Source organism: Mobula hypostoma, chromosome 6 (assembly GCF_963921235.1).
Source record: "Mobula hypostoma chromosome 6, sMobHyp1.1, whole genome shotgun sequence".
Lineage (NCBI taxonomy): Eukaryota > Metazoa > Chordata > Chondrichthyes > Myliobatiformes > Myliobatidae > Mobula > Mobula hypostoma.
Genome location: NC_086102.1, coordinates 167,181,295 through 167,204,602, shown reverse-complemented (window position 1 = coordinate 167,204,602; position 23,308 = coordinate 167,181,295). Strand labels below are relative to the sequence as shown.

General features: G+C 40.7%; 2 protein-coding genes across 6 annotated transcripts in view; one reads left to right on the top strand and one right to left on the bottom strand.

The window, feature by feature from the left end:
- Nucleotides 1–2,862, top strand: part of LOC134348585 (cytoplasmic dynein 1 intermediate chain 2-like) — a 105,627-nt gene extending 102,765 nt beyond the window's left edge. For 2 of the 4 annotated variants that reach the window (XM_063052184.1, XM_063052183.1), the window contains exon 16: nucleotides 1,210–2,859. In XM_063052184.1, the coding sequence (XP_062908254.1) occupies nucleotides 1,210–1,311 (102 nt within the window). In that variant the 3' untranslated portion in view covers nucleotides 1,312–2,859. Of the gene's footprint in view, nucleotides 1–1,209 lie in introns of all 4 variants that reach the window. The other 2 variants (XM_063052182.1, XM_063052181.1) reach the window with 2 other exon arrangements.
- A 281-nt stretch (nucleotides 2,863–3,143) lies between these two features.
- Nucleotides 3,144–23,308, bottom strand: part of slc25a12 (solute carrier family 25 member 12) — a 99,081-nt gene continuing 78,916 nt past the window's right edge. For both annotated transcript variants that reach the window (XM_063052179.1, XM_063052180.1), the window contains exons 14-18: nucleotides 21,832–21,972; nucleotides 15,535–15,673; nucleotides 14,518–14,676; nucleotides 14,321–14,411; nucleotides 3,144–5,074 (exon numbers count right to left, since the gene is read on the bottom strand). In XM_063052179.1, the coding sequence (XP_062908249.1) occupies nucleotides 4,882–5,074; nucleotides 14,321–14,411; nucleotides 14,518–14,676; nucleotides 15,535–15,673; nucleotides 21,832–21,972 (723 nt within the window). In that variant the 3' untranslated portion in view covers nucleotides 3,144–4,881. The remainder of the gene's footprint in view (nucleotides 5,075–14,320; nucleotides 14,412–14,517; nucleotides 14,677–15,534; nucleotides 15,674–21,831; nucleotides 21,973–23,308) is intronic.

The following is a 23,308-nucleotide window of genomic DNA, read 5'->3' as shown; positions in this document are numbered from 1 at the left end:
CCTTCCCCACTAATCAATTTTAAGTTTTATTGAAAACTTGGAGCTATTTAATTCAAATGTGGTCCTTCCTGATGGAACAGACTGCTCATCAGTGGAATTGCCAATATCTTATGAATTGAAATCCATTTCTTTTACACATATTGAATTCTCACATCATCATTAATCTGTATCAATTTCAACCCCTTACTGCTCATGTCCTTTCAGTAAAAGTCCTTTGCTATTCATGCTATTGGTTCCCCACAGCTGGATTATACTTCAATTGTCCAGCCTAAAGACACTCTTAACCCTGACACAAGGCATTTGCACTTACCACTGGAGAGAACAGTATCTGTTCTCTCAGAAGTGCAGCATTATCATTATTCCTTTTTAGTCTTTCAACTTGAATTACGCCCTGTACAAATGATTTGTTTAAATTGGCTCATAAGTTTACTACGACAGGCTATATTTGGGATCCCTTTACCTGCCTCATTTTTAATTACACTTTCTGTCTCTCTTGGAAGACCAGTTCCATTGTACTTAATCTAACAAGAATGACTGCCTCCTGAGCAAAGAACTGATACACATTACCCTTGGCTGTCTTAAAATACTTACTGTATTTATTTAAGTCTGTCTCTTTCACCTGACTTCATTTATCCAGTTCCAGCTGATTTGCCATTTGCCTAGGAGATGTAAGGCTACATTTTTACCACTATATATCAGTGGACTTTAAAATTACATGGTTTAAATCACTTGACTGTAAACTTAAAAGGACCTGTGAACCTTCATTGGCTCCTTGTTCATTCACCAGAAGTGCATTATTTTCACAATTAAACAGGTCAATGAGTTCAGAACTTTGCTACCATACAATCTCTTTTGAGTAGGAATGCTAATTGGCAATTAATCTGATATGTAGTAAAGGATGACGTATCTATGGTGGGCTAACTGTTCATTTGAGTTCAGAAAGCCCATCATAATGAGACTTCATTTGAACGACAGAGTATGGGAAATCATTCAGCCAATTGTGCCTCAAGCTTTATTACCAAAGGCATCATAAAATTATAATTCACTCCCAAGTAACTGGATGTATTTCAAATTATACCATGAGAATTTAACATTTCTAGACACTTCCTTTGTTGGAAGATGACTGTCAATTCTGTCATTTTAAATTGTCCACATACCCATCTAACTGAAGGATGTGAGAATTTAAAACTTTTCTTTCTTTCTGAACAGCAAATAGCAGTTCCTCGAAGTGATGAGTGGACACGCTTTGCTCGAACTTTGGCAGAAATAAATGCCAACAGAGCTGATGCAGAGGAAGAAATTGCAGCATGAATAGCAGATCAGAATTCAAGCCAAGACCTGTATGTAGAGTAGGAAACAGCAATTCAATTAAGTGTCCAATTAAATTTAGTATCTTGGTTGGTAACAATGAAATGGCACAGGAACTCATGTGCAACAAATTTCTTAATTTCATTCTCCCCATATTTCAGTGAAATAACTAGTCCCATCACAAATTAGTCAAATAAATATTTAAAGTGTCACCAATATGTGCAATGGCAGGTGATAGGAGCAGTTTTATAAACATTAATATTTCGGGAACTAATTATAGCTGTTGTATTTTTGACAGCTAGAATTATAAAAAATTGTACTTTCCTGTATTAGATTTGTAATTTTTTTAGATTTGTAATTTTTAAGACCATAGGAGCAGAATTAGGCCATTTAGGCCCATCAAGTCTGCTTCATTTCATCATAGCTGATCCATTTTCCATCTCAACCACGTTCTCCTCATAATCTTTCATGCTCTGACTAATCAAGAACTTATCAACCTCTGCCTTAAATGCATCCAATGACCTGGCCTCCACGGCCACCTGTGGCAATGAATTCCACAGATTTATTATCCTCTGGTTAAAGAAATTTCTCCTTGTCTCCATTTGAAGTGGAGATCCCTCTATTTTGAGACCGCTGTTTGGTCTGAAAATCCCCCACTATAGGGATCATTCTCTCCACATCCACTCTAACTATTCTTTTGAAAGTCAGTTTCCATTGTATAGTGTTGCTGATACCACAGTCTCCATCTGTACACCAAATTTATCCCTTATCCCTTATCCCATTGCATGTATACTGCAGGAGTCGACCACAAAAGCAAGTGTCAGTGTGGGAAGTTTGTTCTCCTGTAGTTCTGATATAGTTGGAATATGAATAGTTCCATATTAGTCTTGAAATTAATGTCATTTTAAAAATTATTTTGATTTAATGTGAAGTTTTAACAACAGTTACAACTGGTTGGTTGTTAGCAGATGCAGGATATCTAAAATAATACAAAATATTGGAATTTACAGATAGGCCGTCTCTACTATGAAAGAGAAACTCCCCCCCCCAGTGATGCTGTGGGACCTGTTAAGTATGTCTCGCGTTTAACAGCTAAGGCATAAAATAAGCAAAGCAAAAGCAAACACACATTTCTTTTAACATTAATTTAGTGGAACTACTTTAAATATATTTGAAGTTCTCAATTTACAGAAACAGTAATAAAAGTTCGTAAAATAGTTGTCAAATATTAACTGCTGTGACTATTTCACAAAATAAAACCCAAATTATTACACAGTTTAAATTCTGTTAGCCAGCTTCACTATTCATATTCTACCTCTGTCTCTGGGAAAAGTCTGAACCTACAACGTTATTAAGTTCTTGTATGTATTACTTCCAGGGCATAAATCTTAAAACAGGGACACACCTGACATGATTGTTCTTCTGCAAAAACTTGTAAAACACATGATTATTATTTAAGCCCAAAAGGAGAATGTTTGAAGTAATCAATTTGTTCTTAAGTTTTTATAAAAGTTATGTAAAATTGTTACAAATAATAAATATACAGGAAAGTAAATATCTGATGTGATGTTTTATATTGAATTGCACACATATTTACACACACATACTATCCTTTTCATGGTGTAACTTGATCAGTTACCCTTCCGAGTTTGTTATCAGATGAGAGTATAAGTGCTCATTTTTGAAAATAATTTATGGCTCTCCTTGTTGGCATGAGTTTTTTATACTATTACATGGTACCTTTAAATGGAATTTAGAGTACAATGAACAATATTTTTCAACAGGCAATATCAAATTTACTGTTAATATATTTGAGTTTACTACAGAAACATCAAAAATGCGACTGGTTTTATCCGCCATATATACAGTTTAATTGTAGAAATGTCACATTAGGTGTATTCCTTCTCACACAGGTAAACTGCTGGTGGTTAATGTACATACTTGAATAGTGCCCAAGGAAACAATCTGTACATAGTTCAAATGTAACTTCGTATCATCGAGAAACTCCCAATTACAAAATTAAAGAATTTTTTCAGCAAATATGCTGAAGTATACATAATAATAAAAAGCAAATTTTCGGGCTTTGCTGATGTCCTAAAATTAGCTTAGTCAGATCAAGTTTTCCTTGCAATTCAGACACCAAATATAGCACATTTTCATAAAACAAATCAATGCAGTAAAAATAATTCTTTAAAACAGTGATATGGTAACAGTTTATAGTTTAAATGCCATGATTTAACAAAACAAATCTGTACAATATTTTTCAGCAACCCTTTAACTCAAGCATATTGCCCCAGCGTCAGGTGATCTATTCTGTCTTCTATGATGTGTCTGTACAGATGTACAATATGTACAGGTTTATTAAGTGCAAGCTGTGCAAAGCAAAGTCTAAAGTAACACCGCAGATATTTTAAATTAAAGATCATACATAGATAATAATTTTATTTAAAATCAGCTATAAAGATAAACACAATTAAAGAATAATAGACTTGAAATGACCAACTTTTCTACTATGCATGGGTATGCTTTTCCACCAAAGACAATACCCTTGATGAATGCCAGAAGTCACAATATCTTGAACCTAGATCATTCTGCCTTCCTCTTAGAGTAACAAATCAATATTATTACTATTACCCCTGCCTCAATTGGAATCCTCCTTAAACCTAGCATGAAGATCATGCTTTCCCCATATGTCAAACGTGCAGATTTTGTGCAAAATCTTGGAAGTAGGCAACTCTATTACACAGGATAAGGTGAAGAGCGTAAAAAAGTTAATGGAAAAATATTTTGCTGCAATTATTCTTTGCGAAATGCCATAACTCATTGCCAATAATTAGGGAGTGTTCTTTAATTATGATCCATAACTGAGCTGGAATCTTGATATCTAAAACAACATAACCAACCTGCCACATTCACAGTTTACTGTTCTTAGGCACAGTTTCAAGAAAGCAGGTTGATTTCAATTTTGTAGGTACAGTATTTTTCTTAGATCCAGTCATATTACTGTGAAACTATTTTTATAACCTTGTATACCATAATTTTAATAAACAAAATAAGCCATTGAGACAACAAAATAAGATGTGCATTAGACTTTGTAACATTAGATTTTTTTTCATGAATAGCAAGTTTAATATAGTACTGTTCTCAACAAGTACTGTTTTGAACTATTTCTGATGCATCAATAAGCAACAGAGGAAAATGACTGACCAAGGAAAAGCACATCAATAAACTTTTGTTTAAAGTGATCATGAGTTAGCATAACAGAAATATTAACTCTTCAAACCAGAATCACCGACTGAATACACTGCTTTCTGAAACAATCATTACTTAATTGGTTTTAAGTATTTCTAGCTGCATTAACTTCCCTTGTTTTTGTCTTTTATGATTTCTAAAATTATACAAATAATGTCTGATGACAATTTTCTGCAATGCAAACAATTCAGACATATTAATACAAAAATTTAATTAGGAAATACATGATTTCAATCAAATTTGAACTGACCTCCACCAATATGCAGCTATTATTTTCAACACTGCTCCATGTTACTTGATGCACCTCATAAAAGAGATCTCCTAAGACTTCGAAGGGACAGCCAATACCTGTGGATGGTCTGAAGATCTAAATTTAGGCAGGTAAAGCCCGAACTTGTTTTCAATACCAGCAAAAGTAGCAGCAGCTAGTTTGTATCCTCCAATATGATTAGGAGAGACTGGAGGAAGGTCAGAAATCCTAGATTTTGGTGTAGGCTCAGAACCAACTGGTTTGCTGTTAAGTAAATATGTAACAGATTTTAGTAAGTAGCCTTTAGCAAAACAGGTCCATTCAAAAGATCTAATTAACAATTTTTTTTTTGCAAAGAGAATGGCATCAGACTCATCTATTCAAATTAACATTTGCAGGGAAAATGCTACAGTGAAACAGAATAGTGAACCTCTTCCCCATACTACCTTCCAAGATCAACAGCACTCCATTCTTCTCCATAATGAAACAAAGTAGAGTACATTGGTACATTATCTCCTCATAGAAACATAGAAAATAGGTGTAGGAGCATCAAAGCATTAAACAGTAAATATTTTAGTCATACCTTTCATAATTGCATTTCTTCCACTGCTGGTCATATACAAAACTGCAGTTATATTGTTCAGCTGAACTACTCTCAAGATCAGTTTCCCCAGATGAGGGGAACTATCAGCTGAGATAATAGTTAAAATGTATTGATTAATGCAAACTACAATACTTGTTGAGAAAAACCAATGTATTCATTAGCAATGATGTACTTTCAGGTTTGGGATTTGAGCTTTGGAGAGAATGGAATTCTTATAAAACTGTCAACTGATGGTCCTTAACATTAAAATAAGTGATATGACATAGGCCAAACTATACATGAAAATACACCAATTTAACCTGTTTTTCATAATTTTCGCCTCTAGTGAATTTGTACTACACCTTTTTCCTTAGTTTTTTATATAATTCAAGATTAAACCAAAATAACAAATAAGATTTTATTTAGAATTAATTGAAAACCTGCGGAAAACAATTTCTAGCTTTAATAAAAATTCAGTTTCACCATTTGTGGCCTTAGTTACTTGTGTGCTCCTGTATAAATGTATTGCAAAGTATGATGTTTTGTTTATAGATGGTGCTGAGTTAGGATCAAACACAGCTATTTTAATGAACTTTCATGTCTATGTACCTTCTGGTTCAAACTTCCAAAACATTATTGTCAGAGAGCACTGAACTGGAATTGTAATTTTATTGTCACATGTTCTGATACAGTGAAAAGCTTGTTTTAAATACTATTCATAGAAATCAAATCAATACACACTGCAAAGAGGTATCACAAGGTAAAATTATTAATGTGGAATAAAGTGTAACAGCTGCAGAGGAATTGCAGTACAGAGCATTTCAACTCCTCGGACCCCCCGCGCATGTGGCATGGCATACAGATCATTACAGACTTCAAACTACCTAGTACCGTGCCCCCATCCAGCTCTGCTTCCCTCCCTGATGAGCTCAATTACTTCTATGCTCGCTTTGACCGAGAGAACAAGGAGGTCACCCTCAAAGCGGATCTCCCACCTGGTGAACTGCCTCTCTCACTTTCCACCTCCGATGTTTGCGCCACCCTGAGCAGGGTGAATGTACGGAAGGCAGCTGGTCCGGATGGAATACCTGGCCGTGTGCTCAGAGTCTCTGCAGGGCAGTTGGCCGGGGTCTTCACGGACATTTTTAATCTGTCCCTGGCCCAGGCAGTTGTCCCCACAAGCTTCAAGGTCGCCACCATCGTGCCAGTGCCAAAGCATTCCACTGCCACGAGCCTGAATGACTGTCCAGTTGCACTCGCACCCATCATTGCAATCTGCTTTGAGAGACTGGTTCTATCACATCTGAAATCCTGTCTGCCCACTACCCTGGACCCCATCAGTTTGCCTATCGCACTAACAGGTCAACAGAGGACGCCATCTCCACAGCATTTCACTCTGCCCTGATCCACCTGGACAGCCCCAACTCTTACATCAGAATGCTGTTCATTGACTTTAGTTCGGCATTCAATACTGTGATCCCCTCCAAGCTGATTACCAAACTTCGCTAGCTTGGTATCAGCTCATCCCTCTGCAATTGGACCTCGGACTTTCTGACCAACAGACCCCAATCAGTTAAGTTAGACAACCTCTCCTCCTCCACTCTCAAGGCTATGTGCTGAGCCCTCTTCTGTACTCCCTTTTCACCTATGACTGCGTTCCTGTACATGGTTCTAACTCCATAATCAAGTTCGCAGACGACACCACGGTCGTTGGCCTGAGCAGAGGGGATGACAAGACAGCCTACAGGGCCGAGGTTCAGCACCTGGCCACATGGTGTGCCGACAACAACCTGGCCCTTAACACCCAGAAGACCAAGGAGATCATTGTGGACTTCAGGCATGCTAGGAGCCACACTCACGTCCCCATCTACATCAACGGAGCTGTAGTGGAGTGCGTATCAAGCTTCAAATTCCTTAGTGTCCATATTTCTGAGGATCTCACCTGGTCCCTGAACTCCTCCATCCTGATCAAAAAGGCACAACAGTGCCTTTATTTCCTGCGGAGCATAAAGAAAGCTCACCTCTGTCCCAGGATACTGACAGATTTTTACCGCTGTACCACTGAGAGCATACTCACCAACTGCATCTCAGTGTGGTACGACAATTGTCCCGTATCGGACTGCGAAGCACTCCAGCGTGTGGTGAAAACTGCCCAGCAGATTATCGGCACCCAATTGCCCACCATTGAGAATATCTACCATAAACGCTGCCTGGGCAGGGCGAAAAGCATCATCAGGGATGCATCTCACCCTAACCATGGACTTTTTACTCTCCTCCCATCCGGTAGGTGCTACAGGAGCCTCCGCTCCCGCACTAGCAGGCACAGGAAGGGCTTCTTCCTTGAGGCTGTGACCCTGCTGAACCTCACATCACACCGCTGTGCAGTACTGCATCTGTATTGTACTGTCTCAGTACTTCTATATTTGTGTGCTGTAGCACTTACTTTTTATTCGCAGTTACTTGGTAAATAACACTATTCTTTGCATTTCTGGTTAGATGCTAACTGCATTTCATTGGCTTTGTATCTCTACTCAGCACAATGACAATAAAGTTGAATCTAATCTAATCTAATCTAATCTACAGGCAAACAATAAGGTGCAATGTCAACAAGGTAGATTGTGAAGTCGAGAGTCCATCTTATTGTACTAGGGACATACATCAAAGTTGCTGGTGAACGCAGCAGGCCAAGCAGCATCTATAGGAAGAGGTGCAGTCAATGTTTCAGGCCGAGACCCTTCGTCAGGACTAACTGAAGGAAGAGTGAGTAAGGGATTTGAAAGTTGGAGGGGGAGGGGGAGATCCAAAATGATAGGAGAAGACAGGAGGGGGAGGGATAGAGCCGAGAGCTGGACAGGTGATAGGCAAAAGGGGATACGAGAGGATCATGGGACAGGAGGTCCGGGAAGAAAGACAAGGGGGGGGGTGTGACCCAGAGGATGAGCAAGAGGTATATTCAGAGGGACAGAGGGAGAAAGAGTGAGAGAAAGAATGTGTGCATAAAAATGAGTAACAGATGGGGTACGAGGGGGAGGTGGGGCCTTAGCCGAAGTTAGAGAAGTCGATGTTCATGCCATCAGGTTGGAGGCTACCCAGACGGAATATAAGGTGTTGTTCCTCCAACCTGAGTGTGGCTTCATCTTTACAGTAGAGGAGGCCGTGGATAGACATTTCAGAATGGGAATGGGATGTGGAATTAAAATGTGTGGCCACTGGGAGAACCTGCTTTCTCTGGTGGACAGAGCGTAGATGTTCAGCAAAGCGGTCTCCCAGTCTGTGTCGGGTCTCACCAATATATAAAAGGCCACATCGGGAGCACCGGACGCAGTATATCACCCCAGTCGACTCACAGGTGAAGTGATGCCTCACCTGGAAGAACTGTTTGGGGCCCTGAATGGTGGTAAGGGAGGAAGTGTAAGGGCATGTGTAGCACTTGTTCCGCTTACACGGATAAGTGCCAGGAGGGAGATCAGTGGGGAGGGATGGGGGAGACGAATGGACAAGGGAGTTGTGTAGGGAGCGATCCCTGCAGAATGCAGAGAGGGGGGGAGGCAAAGATGTGTATACTGCGTCCGGTGCTCCCGATGTGGCCTTTTATATATTGGTGAGACCCGACGCAGACTGGGAGACCGCTTTGCTGAACATCTACGCTCTGTCCGCCAGAGAAAGCAGGATCTCCCAGTGGCCACACATTTTAATTCCACATCCCATTCCCATTCTGAAATGTCTATCCACGGCCTCCTCTACTGTAAAGATGAAGCCACACTCAGGTTGGAGGAACAACACCTTATATTCCGTCTGGGTAGCCTCCAACCTGATGGCATGAACATCGACTTCTCTAACTTCGGCTAAGGCCCCACCTCCCCCTCGTACCCCATCTGTTACTCATTTTTATGCACACATTCTTTCTCTCACTCTCCTTTTTCTCCCTCTGTCCCTCTGAATATACCTCTTGCTCATCCTCTGGGTCACACCCCCACCCCTTGTTTTTCTTCCCGGACCTCCTGTCCCATGATCCTCTCGTATCCCCTTTTGCCTATCACCTGTCCAGCTCTCGGCTCTATCCCTCCCCCTCCTGTCTTCTCCTATCATTTTGGATCTCCCCCTCCCCCTCCAACTTTCAAATCCCTTACTCACTCTTCCTTCAGTTAGTCCTGACAAAGGGTCTCGGCCTGAAACGTCGACTGCACCTCTTCCTATAGATGCTGCTTGGCCTGCTGTGTTCACCAGCAACTTTGATGTATGTTGCTTGAATTTCCAGCATCTGCAGAATTCCTGTTGTTTATTGTACTAGGGAACTAGTTAATAGTCTCAACAGTGGGATAAATGGTATTCTTGAGCCTGGTGGTATATGTTTCAAGGCTTTCCTATCTTCTGCCTGATGGATCAGGGAAGGACAGAGAATGCCTGGGGTGGGTGGGAACTTTGATGCTGGCTGCTTTACTGATGCAGCGAGAAGTATAGACCACGGAGGGGAGGCTGACTTCCATGAAGTGCTGAGCTGTGTTCACAACTCTGCAGTTTCTTGTGGCCACATATTGAAGAGGGAAGTGGTTAAAAATGTCTGCCAATACTGCTATGCCAGGTGATCTGTGAAGGATCTCTAAGGACACGTCCAGAGACATCTGAACTAGATGCTTTTCATATGTTCACTCTATGGAATGACTAGTTAAACTCAAAGCCCCTACACAGTAATTTACTCATTTAGTAAATCAGTTACATCTCGCAGGCCCTCAGGATCAAGGCTGTCATTCACATTCTGGGTTGTTTGAGAGAGTATTGAGGTTTAAACATATCAGAAATCAGAATCAGATTTAATATCACCAGCATATATCATGAAATTTGTTAACCTTATGGCAGCAGTACGAAGAAATACATGATAAATAGAGAGGAAAAAATGGTTACGTTAAGTATAGATATCTATTAAATAGTAAAGTTAAAGTAAGTCGTGCAAACTAACAGAAGTAAAAAGTAGTGAGGTGGTGTTCATGGGTTCAATGCCCATTTTGAAATCAGACGGCAGCAGGGAAGCTGTTCCTGAATTGCTGAGTGTGCGCCTTCAGGCTTCTCTACCTCCTTCCTGATTGGAACAGTGTTGAAAAGGGCAAGTCCTGGCTGGTGGGGATCCTTAATGACGGACGCCGCCTGCTTAAGATACCACCCCTTGAAGATGCCTTTGATACTACAGAGGCTAGTACACAAGATAGAGCTATTACAAGTTTCTGCAACTTATTTCGATTTTGTGCAATAGCCCTCCCCATACCAGACAGTGATGCAGGCAGTCAGAATGCTCTCCATGGTACATTTGTCGAAGTTTTAAAGTGTTTTAGTTGACAAACAAAATCTCCTCAAACTTCTAATGAAACATAGCCACTGTCCTGCCTTCTTTATAGCTGCATCAATATGTTATGTCCAGGTTAGGTTCTCAGAGATATTCTGGGTTGAGTGGCCCAGTTGGCATTTTGGAGCTGGTCCATTCCATCTGCCATTTATGTTAAATTTCTAGGTGTTCTCCCCCCAAAAAAAATCAAGGTTCTAAATGCCATCCTGAGCCCTACATTTTTCAGTAAACACAGTCTAGAATTCTCATAAATAATGTAGTCATTACATTTTCACAAAAGGGCCTTTGAGGATACCCCTGAATCATTTTGTACAGCTGGAGATCTCTTGCTGGTGCTGGACATGTAAACAATATGCCTTGTCCACTGGAGTCGACTCAATTAAGACGTCAGTGCTGAAGTGTTGTTGCAGTTTAAGGACATTGTGGAGACAGTATTGGTGGTAGCCAGTGCTTAGATGCACCTGTTCTAGGTAGACAATAACTCTGTAACATACAAGATTTAGAAGAGATCACCTCTGCTCAATAGACCTAAATAAAGGTGACAATAGAAATGTTGCTGTATGGAATGCAAAGTTACTGGTCTCAACATTCCAGAATAGCTCTTCTCAGATGGCAGCTAACAGACAACATTATGACCTCAACCAACTGGACACATCCTATCTCCATGAGGTCTGGGCTGTCCCAACGTTTGCCATCTTGCTTCGCTACCAGAAAACACAAATTATCTGATGAGATGAAGTGAGCCAAGTGCCCATGGAAGAATATTTTAAGGGTGAAAAACAATTCCAGTTGAAGTTAGAGACAGAGCTGGATGCACTTAAGCTCAGACAGGGTTTGCAGGCCATTATCCCTACAAGCAATACCCAACTTCATGAATAGCTGTGATGTTTCACTCCCAGGTGAGCTTAATGTCCTTTACGCGCATTTTGAAAGGGAGAATAAAACTACACCTGTGCAAATCCTAGCAGCATCTGATGACTCTGTGAGCTTTGTCCTGGAGGCTGGCATCAGAACATCTTTCAAGTTGATGAACCTTTGCAAGGAGTCAGGCCCTGATGGTGATCCTGGTATGATTCTGAAAACCTGAGCCAATCAACTGGCGGGAGTGTTCAAAGACATCTTCAATCTCTCACTGTTGCAGTTGGAGGTTCCCACCTGCTTCAAAAGTGGGACGATCATACCAGTGTTTAAGAGCAGGGTGAGCTGCCTCAATGACTATTGCCCAGTAGCATTCACATCTTCTGTGATAAGTGCTTTGAGAGGTTAGAATCAACTCCTGCCTAAACAAAGACCTGGACCACTGCAATTTGACTATCGCCACAATAGGTCTACAGCGGATGCAATCTCACTTGGCCTTGGATCACCTGAATAAGAGTAATACCCAGACTTATTCAGAAAGTCAGAAGGCATAGGATCCAGGGAAGTTTGGCCAGGTGGATTCAGAATTGGCTTGCCTGCAGAAGGCAGACAGTCATGGTGGAGGTACATTCAGATTGGAGGATTGTGACTAGTGGTGTCCCACAAGGATCTGTTCTGGGACCTCTACTTTTCGTGATTTTTATTAACGACCTGGATGTGGGGGTAGAAGGGTAGGTTGGCAAGTTTGCAGACGACACAAAGGTTGGTGGTGTTGTAGATAGTGTAGAGGATTGTCAAAGATTGCAGAGAGACATTGATAGGATGCAGAAGTGGGCTGAGAAGTGGCAGATGGAGTTCAACCCGGAGAAGTGTGAGGTGGTACACTTTGGAAGGGCAAACTCCAAGGCAGAGTACAAAGTTAATGGCAGGATACTTGGTAGTGTGGAGGAGCAGAGGGATCTGGGGGTACATGTCCACAGATCCCTGAAAGTTGCCTCACAGGTGGATAGGGTAGTTAAGAAAGCTTATGGGGTGTTAGCATTCATAAGTCGAGGGATAGAGTTTAGGAGTCGAGATGTAATGATGCAGCTCTTTAAACTCTGGTTAGGCCACACTTGGAGTACTGTGTCCAGTTCTGGTCGCCTCACTATAGGAAGGATGTGGAAGCATTGGAAGGGGTACAGAGGAGATTTACCAGGTTTAGAGAGTATGCATTATGATCAGAGATTAAGGGAGCTTGGGCTTTACTCTTTGGAGAGAAGGAGGATGAGAGGAGACATGATAGAGGTGTACAAGATAATAAGAGGAATAGATCGAGTGGATAGCCAGCGCCTTTTCTCCAGGGCACCACTGCTCAATACAAGAGGATATGGCTTTAAGGTAAGGGGTGGGAAGTTCAAGGGGGATATTAGAGGAAGGTTTTTTACTCAGAGAGTGGTTGGTGCATGGAATGCACTGCCTGAGTCAGTGGTGGAGGCAGATACACTAGTGAAGTTTAAGAGACTACTAGACAGGTATATGGAGGAATTTAAGGTGAGGGCTTATATGGGAGGCAGGGTTTGAGGGTCGGCACAACATTGTGGGCTGAAGGGCCTGTACTATTCTATGTTCTATTTTAGGGTGCGATTAATTGACCATTGCTTAGCATTCAACACAATCATACTCTCAGTTCTAATCAACAAGCTCCAAAATACCTCCCTCTGCAACTGGATACTTGACTTCCTCACCAGGAGATCACAGTGTGCAGATTGGAAATATCATCTCCTCGCTGACAATCAACACTGGTGGACCTCAAGGATGCGTGCTTAGCCCACTGCCCTACTCTCTTTACACCCATGATTTTGTGAATATGCACAGCTCAAACGCATTCTATATAATTGCTGATGACACAACTATTGTTAGCAGAATTTCAGCTGGTAACAAAGAGGTGTAAAGGAGCAAGACTGGCTGAGTGGTGTCACAACACCATTAACAGTTTGCAGAAAATTGGTATGTCACCAAAGACATATACATTTCTAAAGATGTACCATAGAGAGCATTCTAACTGGTTGCATTACTGACTGGTATGGAGAGGCCACAGCAAAGGATTGGAAAAAGCTGCAAAATGTTGTAAACTCAGCCAGCTTCATCGTGGGCACTAGCCTTTCCTGTGTCCAGGACATCTTCTCATTCCTACCGTCATATTCTAAATTTGCTTCCTCCATTTCCAAGCCTTTTTTTAAGATTGGAAAACGCACAATGCTTCAAGGTGGACAAACAAGCTTCAAAGGGACCTAAAGGCACAGGTATAACAGATTACCTGTGACCAAAATAATAGATTGTGTTCATTCTCTGTCCTGGAGGTCCAGCAACTTGTTAATAGCCATGACCCCATACATCTTAAGGTTATTGCTCCCAACAGATCATTATCCTGAGGGAGACAGACACCTTCTTCAAAGAATTCCTCAACCTTGAATTCATTTATAACAGCTCAGTAAACTATTTTGACAAAGTGCAACCAATCCTAACTACCACCAAATATAAATCCTCAGGAGCAAATGTTACCCCTGCTGAAGTTACAACTTCTTGGCAGAGAAGAACTTCAAACATTAAGAAACATTGAAAACATTTTACAATTCTATTTTATGTACGGCAAGTACATTTTATCCAGAAATTTTTTATTTTAAAAATTAGAACTTAAGAAATGGCAAGAAATACTGTATTTTGTGAAGACGTTTCAAAGCATACTTACATTCCCCCAAAGTCAATATTAAGCCACCTTTGCAAAAGTTCATACGTCACCAGAGTTACACCAAACTGAGGAGAAGACCGACAGACTCGAGCTATAGAAAAAATGAAAAAGCAATTATAGTTGGCTGTTTGACTAATATATAGTTAAATGTTTACTATTTCAAGACTTGCTTAATTATTTTGATAGTGTATGTATACCTCCTGCTCCCTTCCAAAATGCTCTAGGACCTTCCTCTCTAAAGATCTTTCTGAAACAGTCAATAACACCACTGTAGGTAGTTTGCCCAGCACGAGCTGCTACTTGAAGTCTTGTTTTGATGACATCTGCAGGAGTTACTAATGAAGCAGCTGGAATACCTAAAATATAATGGAATAACCATGTTATACATACATAGAAACATAGAAAACCTACAGCACAATATAGGCCCTTCGGCCCACAATGCTGTGCTGAACATGTACTTTAGAAATTACCTTGGGTTACTCGTAGCCCTCTATTTTTCTAAGCTCCATGTACCTATCCAAGAGTCTCTCAGAAGACCCTATTGTATCCATTTAAAGACCCTGTCGTATTCTATTGTTGTAGTGTGTATATAAACTATGCTCAGTCTCCTATTCTCTTTTCTGATACTAAAACATAATTATAAAATGAAGACAAAACAAATCCTTAAGCTGACATTATTCAGGTTGACCAAGTAAGAGGTGAATGCCTTGTGGGACTAACGCCACTGATAACTATATAAATGAAAATGTTTTGAATGTTTCCCCATTTACAAATGAAAGAACCAGCATTTCCAAAGGACATCATTTGGTATGAAAAGCACCAAAGTACTTCAATAATGTGCTGACACTACTGGAATTTTTTACATGGCAGGGGTACCATCAGATAAATGACCTGGCAACATATTTTAATGATGTTGACAAGAAAAACTGTTGGCTAGGCTAAGGAGGACTAATAAGGGACAGACTCAAGTAGCCTGGAATCAAAAATTGTTAAGCAAATACTGACAAATTTTCATTTATTAGCAATACTAATCTTGAGTTATCATATTCACTATAAAAAGTCTGAAACACATAGTACATTCTCAAGTTACTAAACTAAAATTAAAGCTTAAGTACCTGATACTAACAAGTACAACGCAATTCTGATACAGAATACAGAAATGTAATATTAACTCCCAACCTAATTTGAGGTTTGTAGTAGTCTGACATTCTTACCTGCAATAGCACCAGCTGCAAGGAGTTGCAATGGGCCCAACCTACCCTGCTCATCTGCAAAGGATAGCTTAGTGTGAGCATAAACGGGAAAGTAGATTGCAGAGAATGGGATATCACGAAGGAAACACGCTTTAGCACCCTATCATAAGCAAACAAAAAAAATCAAGATTTAGGCACAAGCTGCAACTTCTTAGCAAACAAATAATTGTCAACTAACCATGTTCAAATAAAAAAGTTAACCCAATATTAAATGTCAACTTAAATTTCTGGTCTTTAAACCCATGATGACCCGAATTCACAATTAAACAACATATTTGCGTGGTTACAACAGACCATTTAGCCTGCCACGCCCAAACTGACTATCAACCAGGGAAACCCTAGTTACAGTGGCATGCAAAAGTTTGAGCAGCCCGGTCAAAATTTCTGTTACTGTGAATAGTTAAGTGAGTAGAAGATGAACTGATCTCTAAAAGTCATAAAGATAAAGATGACATATTTCTTTAATATTTTAAGCAAGATTACTTTTTTATTTCCATCTTTTATAATTTCAAAATAACAAAAAAGGAAACAGGCCCGAAACAAAAATTTGGGCACCCTGCATGGGATTTTTACCCAATCTTCCTTGCAAAAGGCTTCTAGTTCTGTGAGATTCTTGGGCCATCTTGCATGCAATGCTCTTTTGAGGTCTATCCACAGATTTTCGATGATGTTTAAGTTGAGGGACTGTGAGGACCAAGGCAAAACCTTCAACTCGCGCTTCTTGAGGTAGTCCATTGTGGATTTTGAGGTGTGTTTAGGATCATTATCCTGTTGTAAAAGCCATCTTCTTTTCATCTTCAGCTTTTTTACAGATGGTGTGATGTGTGCTTCCAGAATTTGCTGGTATTTAATTGAATTCATTCTTCCCTCTAGGAGTGAAATGTTCCCTGTGCCACTGGCTGCAACACAAGCCCAAAGCATGATCGATCCACCCCCGTGCTTAACAGTTGGAGAGGTGTTCTTTTCATGAAATTCTGCACCCTTTTTTCTCCAAGCATACCTTTGCTCATTGTGGCCAAAAAGTTCCATTTTAACTTCATCAGTCCACAGGACTTGTTTCCAAAATGCATCAGGCTTGTTTAGATGTTCCTTTGCAAACTTCTGACGCTGAATTTTGAGGTGAGGACACGGGAAAGGTTTTCTTCTGATGACTCTTCCATGAAGGTCATATTTGTGCAGGTGTCACTGCACAGTAGAACAGTTCACCATCACTCCAGAGCCTGCTAAATCTTCCTGAAGGTCTTTTGCACTCAAACAGGGGTTTTGATTTGCCTTTCTAGCAATCCTACTAGCAGCTCTCTCGGAAAGTTTTCTTGGTCTTCCAGACCTCAACTTGACCTCCACCGTTCCTGTTAACTGCCACTTCTTAATTACATAACGAACTGAGGAAATGGCTACCTAAAAACGCTTTGCTATCTTCTTATAGCCTTCTCCTGCTTTGTGGGCATCATTTATTTTAATTTTCAGAGTGCTAGGCAGCTGCTTAGAGGAGCCCATGGCTGCTGATTGTTGGGACAAGGTTTGAGGAGTCAGGGTACTTATAAAGCTTTGAAATTTGCATCACCTGCCCTTTCCTAACAATGACTGTGAACAAGCCATAGCCCTAACAAGCTAATTAAAGTCTGAGACCTTGGTAAAAGTTATCTGAGAGCTCAAAATCTCTTGGGGTACCCAAACTTTTGCATGGTGCTCCTTTCCTTTTTTTCCACTCTAAAATCGTACAAAACAAAAATAATACACTAATCTTGCTTAAAATGTTGAAAAGAATGTTTCATCTTTAACTTAATGCCTTTTGGAGATCAGTTCATCTTCTACTCACTTAACTATTCACAGTAACAGAAATTCTGACCAGGGATGCCCAAACTTTTGCATGCCACTGTATGCTCACTGGGCCCTTGCATTCATAGGCTTGGATTTTTTTTCACCATTATTTATCCAATTACCTCTTAAAATAGTGGTCGCCAACCTTTTTAAGCCCAAGATCCCCTCCCTCGGCTTTAGTGAAAGGCAAGATCGACCTACTAAATCGTTTAGTCACACACATGTGCACTAGGCAGAAAAGACCGGAAGTAAAACCCCGCAACCCAGAAACAACCTCTCTTTACAAACGGCTTTCCGTAGCGGGAGTATTGCTAATTACCATTATCCTAATTAGTATTACTTATTTTTATAATGCTCACATTACAACAGTATTTGTGTATTTATTTATTTTTCATTTTTTTCGGGATCTACTGGGAGTCTCAAAGATCGACCGGTTGGCGACCACTATCTGAAAACTACAATGGAACATCTGCAGGCAGTGCATCCCTGATTCTAACCTTATACTGTGCCTTAGATTTTCCTCATGTCACTCTTAATTCTCCATTCTATAAACTTAAACAGAACTTAATTTTATCAGAACACTTAAAGAGGTTCTTACTTCCATATAGGATCACAGTTCCAGAATGGGTGAAGATTGCATCAACAGCACAAATTTTAAATATTGGAGAATAAAATGACAAACTTAGGAGGACATGATTAAGAAGTAATTTAAATATTAATAAATGAGAGCTTAATACTTTTGGAATGAACAAACAAAAACTGAGAGCATGGAAAAGTAGCAAGTAGAGAAATGTGTGTATCCAAATATTGCAGGTAGATGAAGCTGGTATATGCTTATTAAAAGGCTAACATGGGTTTTATATTTCTTCACTCAAGGAGACCTAATGAACATTGGTAAGGACAATGCCCTTTGGGAAACTTTGAATTTAAAAAAAGCCACTGAAAACAACAATAATGTACGAATTGACTGATTAAGCTGAAAAACTTGAAATCAAGAGATTAATTCCACCAGACCAGAAATCCTAGTGGAGAATTAATGAAAACTTTATTTGCAAGAAAGTCTGTGTCACCAACTGAAACATATCAAAAAATGATTTTTAAAAATCCATTACTTAAAAGACATACGAGTGATACTGATGTGGTTTAGTGCACTGACCTATACCTTGCAAAGACTAGATGGCAGCTCTCGACATTTCCTCACACCTTGTCCTGGAGCATGACGGACACCAGGCCATCTCCTGGACCATTACAGATCTTATCAAATCAAGAGATCTACCCTGACCAGCTTCCAATCTGACAGTGCCCCAATCCTGCACTGTACATTTCCATGTCTTATTCAAGATCCACAATGATATTGCCCTGGTAGACCCATTGTTCCTGCCTGCCCCTCTCAACTCTTCATAGCTAGTCCCTCTCCTGTCTCCCCTTGTCCAATCCCATGCAACCTATATCTAGGACACCTTTTAGGTTCTCCACCATTTTGAGAACTTGCAAAATATTGAATTTGTCAATTTCAGGTAATCCACTCCCCATTGTTCCTTTAGCACCCCCACCAATCCTCCAAGGTCTCTGTCATCTTTTCCATCCCCTCACCTTGTTGCTGAGACCTATCACTACCTAATATACCTACTTACCTGGTTTTCTTCATCCTCAGTTCACCTTTCCATCCCCTCATCTATCTAGTTTCATCTGCTCATCATCACTCCCTTATGGATTCCACTCACGCACCAGCTGTTGACTCAACACACTCTTCCCACAGCAGGCTCCATCTACCCATCATCACCATCACCTCCCTCTCATCTGGTTCTACCTATCACCTACCAGTCTCTATCTCACACCTTCCTCTCACCCACCTCTTTATGCTAGTTATCTTCCCTTTAACCCTTTACACTGATGTGGCATATTGACACAAAGTTGGCCACCCCTTTACCTTCAGAGATGCTACTTGACCCAGAGTTCTTACGGCAATATACAAAAAATGTGGCAGAAACTCAGTGAGTCAAGCGGCATCTATGGAGACAAATGAACAGCCAATATTTTGGACTGAGAAGGAGCTGTGCCAGCAGATGATAGATAAATCCAGGTAAGAGGGTGAAGGTAGGTAGATGGGGAGGGAGGGGAAGAGAGAAGTGGAAATGGTATGAGAAGCTAGGAAGAGGTAAAGGGTTGAAATAGAAAGGATCTGATATGAGAGGACAGTAAATCCCAGAATAAAGGGAAAGAAGAAGTGAGGGAGGATCTCTCCCTCCCCCTCCCACTTTCAAATCTCTTACTAGCTCTTCCTTCAGTTAGTCCTGACGAAGGGTCTCGGCCTGAAACGTCGACTGTACCTCTTCCTAGAGATGCTGCCTGGCCTGCTGCGTTCACCAGCAACTTTGATGTGTGTTGAGGGAGGAAGGTATAGTTGATGGGCAGGTTATGAGGTTAGGGAGGGGAAAAAGAAGAGGTGAAGAGGCCAGAGAGATTAAGGAAAATCCTTGCAGACTACCAAGGCAGAATATGGTGGTGTTCCTCCAATTTGTATCTAGCTTCAACTCAGAAGATGAGGCTGCGGACAGACATGCAAATGTAAGAATGGGAAGTGGAATTAAAATACCAGGAGATCTTGGCTGTTATGGCAGTAGAGAGAAGGTGCTCAATAAAGTAATCCCTCAATTTGCATCAGATATCACCAATGTGAAGGAGGCCATACGGGGAATAGCAGATACCATAAATGAAAGGTGGATTCACCTGTGAGCGCTGCCTCACCTGGAAGGACTGTTTGGGGCCCTGAATGGGGTGAGGGAGGTGGTGCAGGGACAGGTGTTAACACTCAGTGGAGTTGCAGGGATAAGTGTCAAGACAGGTACTGTTTGGGATGGACAAGCAGATACGGGAGTAGTAGAGATACTGACTTCTACGGAATGGGGAAGGGCGGTGGGGGGAAGATGTACCTGAAGATGATGAAAGTTGCAAAGAGTAATTACATAGGTTTAAAACCAACAAAAATGTATTCCTGCCACCACCGCACTCTAAACCAGAACCAGATCCATCTATGGGACTTATTTTCTGTACACACAATGCCTTGGGGTCTAGCCCCTTCCACTATTTTGATGTTGAAACTCTATGGTTTTTACCTAGCATATTGCTAGCCACGGAGAGGCTTGCAAGTTTCTAGCTTTGCAAGCCTTTCCATCTGGATTGCAGTTTCCCCACACTGGTACTACGTGTAAAATCAGCAGCTCACTATTCTGTGGACTTTAATTATTCAAAATTTAAGTTACTAAAAATCTGAGAAGGGCACAGCGAACATACGTATGCAATTTATCCTCTGGATTTCACAGAAACATTAAATGAAGCTCACAATGAAAGGAATGCAACATTGATTACCAAAAATATCTCCGTTGGAAAATAAAAGAAATACTTTGGTGACCAAAGATAGAAAGGACCAGAAATTTTAAAATGAAATAAAAGCAAACTGAAGAGTAACGCAAATATGAGCAGATGAATTCCAAAATAATCTAATACTTCAGAGCAGATAGTTTTCTGGTTTACTGACAATAGCAGGAAAATGGCTGGAAGTATCAAAGAAGGCAACAGTTTGAACATCATGTGGGTAAAGCTGATGCTATTTCTGTAGGAAGAACAAAAAACAGTAAAAAAAAATGTATAGTGATGACTTGGGGGGTGAGGGGAGACTGGATGTAAAGATGCAAAAAAAGTGTATAGCAATCAATTAGAAATGCAAATGGTGTACTGTATTTTACAAAGGACTTGGAATTCAAAAGGTAAGAAAATCTGGATGCAATTATGCAATTACCATGAATAGTGCATATAGTTTTGATCACACAAATTAGGCTGCAGTATCAATTCATTAGAATTATGGGATGAAGAGTTTATGCTATTGGAAAAACATACTGTACATCTTCAGTCTCTACCAGACAGACTTCAGTAGGATAGGACTATAATCAGTGAAATTCATAAGATTCAGAAACCCTTAAGATTCTGAGAGGGACTGGCAGGACGGATGTTAAAAGAGTATTTCCAATGGCTTCTGAACCTAGAATAAGATCAGAGACTCCAAATAAGGAAAAATGTGGATCTTTGAAATTCTCTTTTCAGAGAAATGTGAATGCTTAGTTTATTCAAGCTGAACTTCAGCACACTTTGAGCTATTCAGAGAATTAAGAGAGATGGGAATTGGCTAAAAAGCCAACAAGATAGAAGATCAGCACTGATGAAACTAAGCAGCAGAACATATCTGAAGAGCAATTTAAAAGGATTTTAAATGTGTGTTGATTGAATGCTGTGTGCTGCTGAGATATCATCCAATAAATGTGATAATGAATAAATTCACAAGTGATAAAAACTTCAGCTATTTTTCTCCAAGTAACTAATAAATTTCAATGTTCATCTACTTGCATGAGGATAGCTATGTTATCATGAAGAACCACCAACCTTGTATAAACCCAGAAATCCAAGGTCACGCATTACAGTAAGCGCACTGACTCTGGGACCAGTGGTAATCTCCCCTGCAACTTGCAATCGAATTTTCACTATTTCCAATGGATTTGTAAAGATTACTTGAGAACCTCCAGCCTGAGAGAATTAGAAAAAGAATTAGATGTTAAAGCTTGCATTTTAATTTGATTCATTCCAGTCTCCCCATGTTTTATCTCATCAATATACAATTTTACTTAATATTAGATTAGATTCAACTTTATTGTCATTGTGCCGAGTACAGATACAAAGCTAATGAAATGCAGTTAGCATCTAACCAGAAATGCAATGAATAGTGTTATTTACAAAGTAACTGTGAATAAAAAGTAAGTGCTACAGCACACAAATATAAAAGTACTGACACAGTACAATATGGGTGCAATACTGCTTAGCGCTGTGATATGAGGTTCAGCAGTGTCACAGCCTCAGGGAAGAAGCTCTTTCTGTGCATGCTGGTGCGGGAGCGGAGGCTCCTGTAGCACCAACCAGATGGGAGGAGAGCAAAAAGCCCATGGTTAGGGTGAGATGCATCCTTGATACTGCTTTTTGCCCTGCCCAGGCAGCATTTATGGTAGATGTTCTCAATGGTGGGCAATTGGGTGCTGATAATCTGCTGGGCAGTTTTCACCACATGCTGGAGTGCTTTGCAGTCCAATACGGGACAATTGCCATACCACACTGAGATGCAGTTGGGGAGATGCTGTCGATGGTACAGAAGTAAAAGTCCATCAGTATCCTGGGACAGAGGTGAGCTTTCTTGATGCTCCACAGGAAATAAACGCGCTGTTGTGCCTTTTTGATCAGGATGGAGGAGTTCAGGGACCAGGTGAGATCCTCGGAAATGTGGACACCAAGGAATTTGAAGCTTGATACACGCTTCACTCCAGCTCTGTTGATGTAGATGGGGACATGAGTGTGGCTCCTAGCATGCCTGAAGTCCACAATGATCTCCTTGATCTTCTGGGTGTTAAGGGTCAGGTTGTTGTCGGCACACCACGTAGCCAGGTGCTGGACCTCGTCCCTGTGGGCCTTCTCGTCATCCCCTCTGATCAGGCCAACCACCGTGGTGTCATCTGCAAACTTGATTATGGAGTTAGAACCATGTATAGGAATGCAGTCATAGGTGAAAAGGGAGTACAGAAGAAGGATTAGCACACAGCCTTGAGGCACGCCAGTGTTCAGGGTGAAAGTGGAGGAGGAGAAGTTGTCTAACTTAACTGATTGGGGTCTGTCAGTCAGAAAGTTCCAAGGTCCAGTTGCAGAGGGATGAGCTGACACCAAGCTGGCGAAGTTTGGCAATCAGCTTGGAGGGGATCACAGTATTGAATGCCGAACTAAAGTCAATGAACAGCATTCTGACGTAAGAGTTGGAGCTGTCCAGGTGGGTCAGGGCAGAGTGAAGTGCCGTGGAGATGGCATCCTCTGTTGACCTGTT